This window comes from Thermobia domestica, chromosome 10 (genome assembly GCF_964235325.1).
Source record: "Thermobia domestica chromosome 10, izTheDome1.hap1.1, whole genome shotgun sequence".
Lineage (NCBI taxonomy): Eukaryota > Metazoa > Arthropoda > Insecta > Zygentoma > Lepismatidae > Thermobia > Thermobia domestica.
In genome coordinates this window covers 203,925,594-203,939,630 of record NC_137463.1, presented here as the reverse complement: position 1 = coordinate 203,939,630, position 14,037 = coordinate 203,925,594, and the positions used below count along the sequence as shown (strand labels likewise).

The 14,037-nt window shown below is 29.9% G+C and overlaps 1 protein-coding gene across 5 annotated transcripts in view; it reads left to right on the top strand.

Moving 5' to 3' along the window:
• Window positions 1-14,037, top strand: part of LOC145662942 (tolloid-like protein 1) — a 964,318-nt gene that overhangs the window by 851,539 nt on the left and 98,742 nt on the right. For 3 of the 5 annotated variants that reach the window (XR_014127127.1, XM_081728973.1, XM_081728974.1), the window contains one exon: window positions 5,397-5,483. The exons of the other annotated variants lie outside the window; for them this stretch is intronic. Coding sequence is in view for 2 of the 3 variants with exons in the window: in XM_081728973.1 (XP_081585099.1) it covers window positions 5,397-5,483 (87 nt within the window). In the remaining variant the exon portion in view is untranslated. The remainder of the gene's footprint in view (window positions 1-5,396; window positions 5,484-14,037) is intronic. 5 annotated transcript variants of the gene reach the window in all.

Below are 14,037 nucleotides of genomic sequence, written 5' to 3'. Positions count from 1 at the left end.
ACAAAAACAAGATAAACATTAACTCGGAATACACTCTGATAGGAAAGAATTAGCCACGGTTACATTGTACCTTTGTGTCTGCAATATCAACCTTTGGTAATATGCAGACTCCGGGAATCTTATGGCAATATTATGAATTGATAATGACCTCGGAAAGTAAGCTTTATCCCATCAAAGAAGCATGAATAGGGCTTGTGATAATGGAGATTGTTTATTGAGGTTATTATAACAGCCGTTTTCAGAAAATCACACATCAATGTAATTGTGCTTATGTAATTTAATAATTACCAATTCATAACAAATTAAACAATGATATTATTTATTCTATTGTGTCATCTTCCATTTCAAAAACAAGCAATGACTTTCATATGCATTGCGGGAGTTTGAGGCACACACAATGCTATACTCAGAAAAATAGGAGGAATACATCTTTAAAACGACGAAAATATTTGTTAGAGCATTGGTAACCAATATATTTTAACTAACTCACACTTGTGTAAACTATGCAAACTCCATGCCCTGTTTTCCCATCATTGATTTAGTACCATACTTGACTTTCATAAATGGTATCCGTAGTTTAATTTGAGATGAAACTTCATTGAATAATTGTATCTTATCATTTCCATTAGCCTATATGGCATAATCTTTCATTGTCTTCTACTCTATTACCCACTGATCTTTTACATCTTCTCTGGGAGTGCGCTCATTTGTTTTGGAACCACTGCATTAGAAGAACTTGACAATGACTTTGAATTATTGGTTCCATGTAAACTTGCGAATATTGGAAGTATCCTCACTTCCATACACCGTCACTGAGTTCTTAATGACATGTGTGCAAAAGAGAATTTGAAAATTATTCTTTTACAAAAATACTATACTTTGCTGATACTTTCAACAAGATTTAATCTATTTTAAAGATAACTATAACCTAATAGACTCAATATTTATAATCTAATAGTCAATCGTTCCCAATACTACTTTTATTTGAATATAGTGTCGAACTTAAATTTATACGAACGGTTGATCTCCCTCTTGACTATACGGCTAGCGTACAAGCCTTCGGTGTGCGACACCCAGGATCGATTCCTGGTAGAAGCTCATGTGGTTCGGATTCCACGTTAAGCAATATGTCAAGTCTCATATAGCGTCAGTCCTCAAAGGGGACACTAAACTCCAATCCAACCAAGCTATACGAACGGTTGTTAGAAAGAATGTCCTACTGTCCGATGCTTAGTTGGTCATCTTCATTCTTAATTTAACTTATTAAATAGAAATAGATCTATATGATATCAATTTGAAAGAGAAAAATTTTAAGCACTCTCTATCTATTTTTTTTAAATGCATCAAAATTTATAGTGTTTACGATTATTTACGATAATAAATGTGTTTCTCTCTTTTTCTATCAAATACCTTCTGAAGAGAGTTCAAGGACTGAAAGACATTTTTCAAGATCATGGATAGTTTGTTAGTGATTCACACAGTTACAAGCACAGAAATTATCTCATGTTATGTTGGTACCATTTACAAGTTATTCATGTAAATGCTTATCTTATATTGTTGTAAGAGCTACTGTAGCTTGCAACTGAAATAACTTTGTGTCATTATCATATACTGTCAAAGAGATTGTTCCAATTTTTGTAAAACCATATTAATAAAATTAATTAATATTTGTTTGTCAATCAATAGCCAAAAATTGATTTTAAATACAGTTTTTTCTTTTTAATTTCAATCTGACAAATTTATATGGTTTGAGCCATTTATATATTATCTCTTCAATTCATTTGCGACCTTCAGCTTCAAGTTAACTTGAAATGTTATATTTTCTCTTCGATTTATTCAGTTTTTACATAAATCTTGAAAACTAATATTCATCCTTTGTTAGAAACCAAGAGTAATGAGTTAACTTCAAAATTCTCAATTAAATTTTATTTCTTTCTCTTGCGTAAGAAGAATTGGGAGTCATGCGTTATATGTAGATGAACGGAGATCGAAAAGAATTAAAGTCCTGTTTCCTATAACGATCTTATTTTTGTATCTTATATATGGTTTTCTCACATGTATTTTAAAAATTGTTGGCGTAATAATAATAATAATAATAATAATAATAATAATAATAATAATAAATTGGTTGTTATTTTTCATCAGCAGTATTAAGTATATATCTCTAAGTATAAATTAATTTATCTACTCACTTACTCATCATCACATATCTAAATCATTGAGCTTAGGAGCTACAAATTTAAGGGAATTAAAGGGGTTAAAATGATTTTTCACAATTATTATTTGTTTCTTTCAAACTGATGGACATATAAGCACAAAATTTGTTATATGTGATTTGGTTCACAGAATACAAATACGAATTCGATTTAGCAAAACAACAGGAAAAGTAATTACGAATAATTGAACTGCTAAACGTAATGGCACGACATTTGGTATACGGTGTATTCTAACACGCAAAATACACATATCTCATTCACTGGCACAATTTAATATAGGTGGCTAAGGGAAAGGGGACGCAGTTGCCGAAATATATTGATAACCGCTGTGAGATATAAATACACTTGCTTGTTATAAGTATTAAAATACTTATAAAGTTCAGAAATAGCAACAATCTAACTTCAGATTTCAAAAGTTCAAAGTATTTTGGAAAAGTTATTATTTTATTAGGCTCCAGTTTTGGAGTTTTACAATTGTCCATCTATTTTGATATCATGTTATAGTAATCTTGACTTATTGGGCAATATCAATTCTTGTTTGTTGGTGTTGTTGTAAATTTAAGTTAAGGTAAGCTATATTAATAACACCATACGTAACATCTATGTGGGAAACTGATTTTTTCCATTCTAAACAAGGTATGTACTTTTCATATCTATTTTTCCTCTTTGTGTGTATGTGGATAAGCGTGCAAGCGTTTATACTATAGTAGCTCGTTTCTGCATGGAGTATATATGTAGAAAATGGTTTATTATATTCATTTCCAAAATATAATTGATTATATAAATCACATATGAAAAAGTAATGTAGTTTTCTTTAGACTATAATATAATATTAACTGTAGATACGTAATTCTTAATTATAGTTATAAACCATTAAGTCTGTAGTTAATTTATTTTAGTAATTTTCAGGATGATGCTGTAGTTATATATCTATTTATATTGTTTGATCATACATATAATTCATACGAGTTATTTCATTGCTATTTTATGTACTTTTACATTCAATATCCTTATTACATCCTCTTCCATTTTCATTTATTTTCTTGAGTTCCATAGAAACAAAGTTAAAAGTGAACATCATTCTGATTAGCCTTTTGCAACTTTCCTTTCAAATTTAGTTAAACTATATTAAACTTCTGTTCTTACATCAATAATTTTTTGCTACTTGATTCACGAAACACGATTTTAACAAGAAACAAGAAAAATTTTATTCAATTTTCCATGAGATTTGCTTAATATATTTTACATTGACAAATTATCAGTGTATGTACCATTCTAAATATTAAAATAAAATTTATAGTAATTTTCAATTTCCTTTTCATAAATTCTTCTTCGGTGAATAGCATAATGCACATGATAATGAATTTAAAGTTAATTTATAAATATATAACATTTTACGTAGTTACATTATAAAATATTTATTGTTGAATTATAAAGGATACAAATAAAAATTATCGTATTTGCTTTACAGTGTCTAGAATTTTGTATTTTTATGTTAAATATGTAAAATCAAACGCAGAAGATATGTGATAATTTTTCTATATCGTATAGAAATTTTCAAATTAGGCGTGTTAGTGAAAGATTATATCTTATTCCTGTAAATCATAAAATATTTATATGCAGCAATGATAAATAGTATTGAAAAATTCATTGGTACTACATCTTCATTCTTCCACTACATAAATTAGAAAGAACCGAGTTACTCTTCAAGAAAGAATAAATCAATCTAATAACTTATGGGGATTAAATTAATGGTAAAACGATCTATCGATGTTTTAATTATTTTATTCAGAATATTCAGAATACAAGACAAGTTTCCAGTAATGTCAATTTTTTGCGCTCTTACTTAAGTTAGACAAAGTTCATATAAAGTTAAATCTGTATGTACAGTCTTCCAGAAAAGTAAATAACATATGCAGTTTTTAAACTATATTCGTATTCACTATTATTGATAACAACACTTTTTGATTTATAATAAAATAAATTTTCACTTGTAAAATTAATGATTTTTCCATTTATTTTTTAATACTATCTCTGCAAAAAATATTTTTCTGAAGGATAAAATAATTAACCTATTTGCAATCACTATTGTATAATAATTACTTAAACTGAGATGGCAAAAACAACACTTAAACAATGATCTTATAGTTAATATAAAGGCAAAAATATAATAATATTTAAAGTACAGAAATAAACAAGTAGAATTGCATATTAAAAATAAGTGCAATGATTTTATATCCAACAATTTTATGTATAATAATTTTGAGAAGATAATTTGATCTAAAATCAGATGAGAAACTATACATATGTCACTGGATATATTATTAGAGACACTAATGAAATGTACAATCCTTATTTCAAGAATTTCTTCATAATTTATGATTAATGTAGTAGAAACAATTTATTCAATCGAAGAGTAAATTTTAAATGGATTTATAATAATTGTAATAAGAAATAGAAGAGACATAAATTCCAAAATACAATTTTCTAACAGATTCGACACTAAATTCACAGTACTATATACGTACAGATACCATAAAAACATTTATTTGAAAGTTAAACTTATATTCGAACATAATTTTTGTATTATTGACTTAATATCCGTTTGTACTATATGTTAAAAATAATATTTGAACAACAATTTGCATGTGAATACATTTAAAAAGCATGAACAATTTAGTATCTTGTACCTTCCAAAACAAGACACAATATGGTACAAGGTATCTTTACACTATGCCAATGTTTATCTTTATTATTTGTGCGATCTTCAATACGTTTTTGTTTTTCTGCTATGACATTTTATCTTAAATGTGAATATAATATTCTTTTTCATCTATTTTTTGTTGGATTGTTGAAAATATTAATATTTCCTAAGTTGAATATTAAGAATGTCTTCTATCGTATGTCTTTAAAAAGCATTAAATATAGTTACACTGGTTTTTATTTTCAAACAAGTTAATTTTAGCTTATGTGTAATGAATTATGAACACTAAAAGACTTAAATAAATTTTTGTCAGTAGCGAACAAAAACATTTTTTGGATTTAATTGTAGTTATTCACTGTTTCTCTTTGGTTTCTTGTTCTTTAACTGTTTTTACTTGAAAAAAACTTCAAAACATCTATACTAACATCTCTTCGTCTTTTTCTTTTTCTCTTTTTTCTTCTTTCCCTCTCCACCAGTTCCCGAGGCCGCGGACAGTGTAGAAACAGGAAGCAGGCGTCTGCCTTTAGTGGCGGACTTGCCTTCCTCCCCTACCAAAGCTCCAAGTACGTTTTTGTATTATTTTCTCCCAGTTTTCATTTTGAAACCTGAATGGCATTTTTCAAAAGAAATTAAATTACATGAAGATTATTCTTTGAGTTGTAAATTGTTCATGGATTGCAAAAAAAGTAATTTATTTGTAAAACTGATGCCCTTAGAAATCAACTGGCATATTAGTATAGCTTCAATCATAGAGTATATTTTTGTTATAATAACCTTTGTAAAAGTATAATATTTTCCAAAAGTACATAACATTTTCTTACTTAATGCTGACGTTGCTTACTTTGAGTACCATATTCGGATACCTGTAATAAAGTATTACAATATGATACTGGTAGCCAATATAAATAATATTTCTGCGTAGTTAGCAAACAACAGTTTCTTAACTGTTATTATCTTTTAACGATTAACATTTCGCGTTCGATTCAACACATCTTTCTGGCATGACCAATATACTATACTCGTATATATATATATATATATATATATATATATATATATATATATATATATATACCAGTACTTTTCAATATTAAAAATTTCAGAGAGAATTAAGAATTGATAGCCAAGATGGGCCATCTTTATTTTCTTAACGACGAAGAAATAAAAAGCTAAAATTACCCTGTGTTAACAAATGTTTGGAGATCACACTTGAAATACTCATATTTTTATCATTTCTTTAGAATCAAATTCTGGAGTTATGAGTATTTTTCTTTTCATATGATGGACACATTAGCATAATTTCAGTTTTACTTGAGACTTGAAATGGTACTTCAAAGTTACGATCTTAACTTTTCGTATGTCATCACAAACTTGTCACAATTGACAAATCATTTACGGTAATTTGCAAACGTATTTCGAAAGACATCAATTGATTTAGAAAACCCAATAGCCAAATGCTTTCGTTCTCTGCGGCTGCATTGCCAATCATTCTATAAAATATTTTACCATTTTGTTAATTATTATTCTTTATGGTTTATAGTTGAAAATTATACTGATTGCTGTTTATAAATATTGCTTTCCAACCACTCATGTACAGATATTATGGGAAATAATCAGAAACAAATTTAATATTACCTTTGAATTATTACCTTAATATTACTTTAAGCTTCTGTCAGGAAAGATTTTGGATCGTACTCTCTGAATAAAGAAAGTAGTGATTGATATAAAATTATTAATTGTATAAGTTTTAAAATGAATTTTAATTTAAATCCTACTTCAAAAAATTGTTTATTTAAATATTAAATATTTCTAAATGAAAGGTCATCTGTAGTTAACACACGTAATTCACGATTATTTACGAAATATTTAATAAGCCAGGTTTTCAACTTGGCCTATTTCTGTAGTAAGCATGGAAATGTAATACTTAAATTATTACTAAAAGTACATTTTCCATAAATTGTTTCATATATTCATTTAATTAAGTTCATACATCCATAAATATATACGTTTAAATTATTATTTAGTAATAAATTTTAAATTTTAAATTACCAAATATTCAATTCCATTTATATCCTCTCTTAATTTAGAAATATTGTATTTTAAAATATACTGACCCTGTGGAGAAATATTACATATTTTTGTAACTATGCGTAAACTTGATATTTCGTTGAGGTTATCATTTCAAATAAACTATATACAAAAGCAATCCATGAGCAAAGTAGCATTTTTACTGGCATTTTGCAATTATATAGTAAATTATTTTCTTTTACGTTTCGTTCAAATTAATTCAACAAAAAATGCACTATTTTATTTTATTTGGAAGAAATTGCACCTTCATTAAAATATGACATGCACATTATTGTTTTAGAAAGAAACATGCATCTTTCATTAGCTAAACATTGCACAAAATTAGTTTAATAGCTCATTACATACTTTTTTGTTTCCTTTTTTATAATCATAATAAGCATGAATAATCAGTAGATTACCTAATGTTATAGAAATAGAATAGTAGCTAGAGATTTGTGTTTTTCTAAACTATTAAGCTACATACTCTTGTATATTACTGTAATGAGTGTGGTATGAAAATTTCATTTTTGTGATTTAATAATTTTTTAGCACAGAGCTAATACTTTTAAAAAGGTTTCTCTGTATTAATAAAGTATTACTGAGATCACAACATTCTTTATGCAAATATTCCCTTTCGGAGTTTAATGTTTGGCAAATAAACCTAAAATCTTTGTTATCACCGATCAAAAACTAAGATTTATTATTCCTTAAAAGTAATTAAGAGACGTAGTTAACAAATAACCTACCTAACCTGAAGTACCTTGGTAACTAGAGAAAGTTATAAAAGCTATTAGAAACCTAATTCAAATCAAAGAGGGTAGATTACGATGACGTTGTTTGTTTACGTTTTCTGCTTTGTTGAAACGAAAGAGAGCATAGTTCGGCAAACAAATCTGTCGCGACAAAAGAGACAGAAAGTGTTACAAGTGGAATACATGAAGGAACTACTGTAGTGCATCAAAATGCAAGTATAAAGTATTCAGAAACAAATAAATAAAGATTTTCTTTAAAAAATCGTGAAATTATCTTTTGTTTCGTCCCGTTCGAATTGTTTGTTCTGGAAGAACCATTAACAACAATAAACTGCCTTCCTTCCTGTCTTTCTTCTGCAATCGACATAGTGATTATTGGTAACATTAGCTAGGAGTCATCGAGTAACAATTTTGTTTCAACTGGGGAAAACCAATATGTCATCCAAAGTTGCCATGTGCATTCCCTAAGAGAAAAAGAGAGAATGGTATGCGACAGAGCTTCGCCCCTGATGAGACGAGGAAACGTAACAGTAGAACAGACATTTGTGGAATGCGATGCAATGAGACAATATACGGTTGCGTACAACATAAGCGATTTCTGTGTTCTTCTAATCAAACTCCAAAGTCTTACGTTTTTTTCTAAATTAAATTTCCTTGTCTTTATGCTTTCATTTATAAATTTACAATGAACTTAAGTTGAATAAATTTCAAACTTTAATTTTCTTGATTAAGCTGCTACAGTTGTTTTAGGGTAGAAATATTAATGATAAAAGAATAAACGAAAGTTGCCCATAGCCTTTATACTTGAAATTATTCGCCTGGTTAGACTGAGAAAAAAATTGTTGGAAAATATTAAAATGGCGTACTTTAACTAACATTTGTTTCTTCCCTCAAATTTGTGTTGTTGTCAGTTGAATCTGGTAAACAAAACACTGCTGAGCTATTGAAACTTCAGATTGCTAAAATAATGTTTCTTCATATACAAAATGGGAGCACGGTGGTTTAGTGGTAGAACGCTTAGGTGTGGTGGGTCCCTGGTTTGATTCTCGACCAATTAAATTTGTGGCGGACAACATCGTGTCCTTGAATGAACTCTCGTTTCCCCCCACATTCTAATTGCATTAGTTGTTTCATTATCATTGATTTCCTTAATCATCCGTCTCCCTTAGCCTTTGAAGAGCATAATCGTTGGATGTTAAACTGAAAGATTTCATTTTATTTTTCAATCGCAAAATTCTATTAGTGTCGAATGTTGCCTTGTTCTTTTCTTCGTGTATTTTCTACGTGAAAGAGTAGAATTTGTTCTTTTGTTTATTTGAATGAATTAGTAAATAATTTTCATAATTAGCATTGAAATTGTAATATTCTTTCACGTGTTCAAAAGAATGTCCACCAATAAGATACAGGTGAATTGCTTGATATGTTTTATTAACCGGAAGAATCAAGTGTTGAGCTGAACCTATTACAGTAATCTCAACGCATTACAAAAAAAAAAAATAGTAACCGTTTTAGAATATAAGATTAATTCACAAAGAGTACTTCTCTCAAATATAAGTAGAATATGTATAAATAGCTTGCACTTAATTAGTATTAACTTTATATACAAGGAGTATATTTCATGTGTACAATGTAAATAATTAATTAACAACTATAAAAGATAAATTAGAACTTTTAGAGAATCCTCGTTCATTTCAACGAAGAAAATAATACTGTCCATTCTATCATAAAGAGTGGACACTTTACTGTATGTTCCTAATAATTTGATTCGTAGACATTGGTAATGATCATGAAGATTATATATGGACCATTTATCTTGATACCCTTCGTAACTTTTAAGGTAATAAATTTAAAAAAAACGTTCACATTTCGTACTATGCAAAAGTCAACAGAGTGATATTGTTCGACACACTCTGCAATACTACCTGATTAACAGTGCTGCCAATCAACGTAAGTGTATTCTTTTTCAAATGACACTATGTTAGCTTATTACATATTCAAAACCTACATGGTTAAACGAAAGCTTACAATACCACACATTACTCAGTGTTGCAAACTAAGTGCGCTACAATATCACAGGACAAAAAGCCACCTAATTTTGGAGATTTCTACAGCAATATAAGACAAGTGAGGTGCGTATGGCAGTGGACATGCAAACTATCTTCGTCTGGAACACTATGATCGTGATCTGGTACAATATGATCCAGGAGATATGATAAACACTGTTGAAGTTTGGAACATTGCTTGAAATTATATGATCCATAGAACTTACTGTAATTTCAACCATCAAAATCAATTTTTCTAATGATATAAAAGCAAAGGAAAACAACAACTGTTTTATAAAGTTCTCATAAATATTCCATTTTAAGCAGTATAGAATTTTTTTACCAATATTATTCAAATCGCAAGAACGGTTTGGGAATCAAATTGTTCGAAACTACCATGGAGATCTTCATATCTATTGAAAACCATCTGCGTGATTAGATGTGATATGAATCTAAGCACATTTTTCGAAATAAAGTCACCTTAAAATTGTAAAATTTTCAAATTCTTATAACCGTTTACTTATTCAGTACACATAAAATCATTATCTCAGTATTCGATACTAGGGTACTTCAGATATCTATTATCCCATCCGTCTCGTTGCTGTTATTACTGTTGTTGAAACCTCCAAAGTTCGGTTGCTTTTCGATGTTTGTGATAACTGTAACGTTCTTAGTTTGTAACACGGAATAGTAAGTGTGGTATTGTAATTTTTCTTTTAATATGTAAATTTGAAATAAGTAATTTGGTAGTGAATTTGGAAACATATTACTTTCTATTGGATTGACAACACCATTGATCTAGTGGTACTGCAAAGCAGCGCTGTAATTTAGATTTTTTTCTGGGGGCAAGCATTAATACGCGTATTTTGGCCCCCTAGAAGAAAGTTGTTTTTCTAATTCTTGGGCCCACTCTTTCCATCTTTCTCTTACTCTTTATGCCCCCGGACCTGTGGGCCCTCCCACACGGCAAGTTCTGCGGGGCCGTTAGTTACGCGCCTGGGACTGTTCCATACATGACAAATTAATTAAGGGAACAATATTGACAAATCTCAAAGTCATATGAATAAATATTATTTCTAGAGCCCCTAATTGTATACGTTTTTTATGAAATGGGTCAACGACACATTTTTTATTTACTTTTTGCGAGCTGTTTAGTTTAAGTAATGTAGTGAATCTGTTTGATGCTTCATTTATAATTTCATGTTCATATTGTATATGAAATAAGAAAATTTTGTCTTAAAATGGGCCCCCTTCGAACCGCGGGGAGCTTTCCTAGGGAAGCAGTTTCCCCCTTTCCTCCCACAAGTTACAGCCTTGTTGCAGAGCATGTCAATCAATATTCCCTTGTAATATTTGTATGGTATGAAATTTCATCGTTTTAGACTGTAAGTTAAAAAGTTGCAAGGGGTATCAAGAGATAGTATAAAAGATGGCACACTTGTAATAGTATAATTCCATGGGATTCTTGTTCATTTGCATTGTAGCATATATTAATATTAAAGAATAAATGAAATGTAAGTAATCATCGTCGCCCTTAAACGTTAAGTCGTGTTGAACCTCAATAGTGTAAGATATAAATAACTGTAATTTACTTAGACTTTGTTTAAGATACGTTTATAATATAACTATTATTCTCTTCAAACATATACTGTATATACCTTTGGATATATGTATTGAACACTATTCACTTGCGTCATCACTTTTTCATTTACGTCATCAAAAAAAGGTTCACGTTAACTTTTTGCTTTTTAATGATTACGTTCTTTCTTCTAAGATTATTAATAATGAGTAAGTAGAGAAAGAGAGAGAGAGACGTAGAAAATCAGTGTTGAAAATCGAATTTTAATACACTGTTCACGTACGCTCTCTTTGGCGTTTCGAATCTAACCTTGCTGCTGAGTATATCACGGATATGAACTGTAATTTTTTTATAGTACAGTGATTCAAATCAATTCTGAGAAAATATTACTTGTTGAAATTAGAAAATTTCGAGAACATTTATTTTCTTTAAGAGGGAATTTTCATCACAGAAGAATAAAGCTTATCTTAAATTAGTTATCCTTTGCTGTACAGAATACGTCCCGTTTGTATGGGTTCTAACTTACTGACAGCTAAATCTACCTGATTCCACAGATAAGCAGCCAAACCAGAAAGACCAATTTGAGAGAGTTTTGTGCAGGTAGTATTTATTGAACAGTCATAAAATTCTGTGACTATGGGAGGTCGGAAAAGAAATTAATGAGTTTATTTTATTACTTAAAATGCTGAAATGCTGAAAAGTAGCTTACGCTAACGCATGCCATTGGAAACAACTAAAATGCGAAATTCTTCGTCAGAAGCACGCTAAAGACAGAGAGTCACAAGTCAAGGGGCTCGTAACCGTGTTTTTTTTTTTTTTTTTTTTTAGTGTTGTGTGAAAAACAAAACATAAACAAATCTATTCAATTCGGTGATAACCAATTAAATACAAGTGCATGTTGTGTCCTTTTGATTCATATCATTATGACGTATAAGTTCACAAAGTAGATACTCCAGAACACCCTTCTTGTAATACAAACCATCTCCGTCTGTGAGTAACGCTTAATCCTATTAGTATATAGTCAAACTAATAAGTGTCACTACTTGCGTTACCCGTTTGTCTGCATGCCACTAGATGCCAGTGGCATGCAGACAACTCGCAAATTTAAAACTATTATGACTATTTAATTGCAACCAGGCCCGTATCCACGGGGGTCTATCCCCCCTAAATTTTTGCTGTCCCCCCTAAAATTTTCACGATAGGCTTGCAAATGAACTATAATATGGTGATGAAGTATAATATGGTTGGATCGGGCCCCCCCTAACTTCAGCCATCCCCCTAAATTTTTGGGCTGGTTACCAACCTGATTCCAACTATAAAAATTAGATTGTTTTAATTTTAGTTATTTCAAGATAGGACAAGGGCTGTAATCATATTTATATTTGAATATTGATATTTGTGTATTTCTACAATAATACATTATGAGTATCCAATTCCAAATTAAACAGTATCCTTTCAGCTTAATTATTAGATTTCCAAACTATGGTATGCATAAAGCAAGCAAAAAATTTGTTTTTAATTAAGCACGATTTTACTCAATGGTAAACAGAGGCCGAAGGCTTGTGCGCAACAACTAGTAGTCATACTAAAATAAAACTATGTATTACCGGTACTGCTTTAAATATTTGAAATATTTAAAGTTATGGATGTTATTATAAAATTTGGTTGCGATGGGCGAATAGCTTTTCAGAATAATTTATTACTATAAATGTATAATCTCGACTGATATCTATGTCTCAATCTCTTTTCTGTCTGTCTTACTTTTCCTCATTCTTTCTTCCTTTCTATTTATTTCAGTGTGCGTGTGTGTTGTGTAACTATAAACGTGTAAAATTGTTTATCTAAATATTTATATTAAGTGATCCTTATTTTTCGACTTAGGAGTTTCTTTGAGTCTCACCTCTCCCCCTCCCCCAAAAAAAAGGTCAAAGTAGGCCATGAGAAAAATTATCTCAATTGAATAATATTAAACAGCACCTCAAGTTTTGAATGCATTTACAATATACAATATGAGGTGAGGGTACCTTGTAAGTTTGGAGAGCCAGTTGTAATTTTTTAAGCAGATATTGTGGAGGTAATAACTATTAAATTGTTAGAGATAATTTGGAAATAACTTGAGGCGTGTGTCTGTGGTAAAAAGAAAGCATCCTAAAACGCGTTACATGAGCCCTTCCTATTAAAAAAATTAATCCTGAATTCAAGATGCCAGCCATAGTTGTACTATACTCCTATAGATGCAGTTTTACCTTCACAATCCCTATTTAAGGTATGGTGTCACTCCCTCTAGCCACTCTAAACTTACAAGGGACCTTTGATTCATACTGTATATTGTAAATCCATTGAAAGCTTCGGGTTGCTTGCGGCACCATTTATTGATATGAATCGATTGAGCAAATTTTTCTCATGGGTTACTTTGGTATGGTTTAGGGCAATTTTAGAGGATGAGACTCGAAAAGCCTCGGAAGTCGAAAACGAAGGACCACCCTAATATCTATATAAAGGGTTGTAATAAATTTTTTAGCCTTTCATTTGCTTTCACTTTAATTAACTTAGTAGGAGATTTTGAATCAAAACGAGACAAAATATTTGACCAGATTGTTTGTGCCGAAACGTATTTGTACGGAATATACCCTTGGTCTTTAAATACGGAATATACGGAATACAGAATATACCCTTC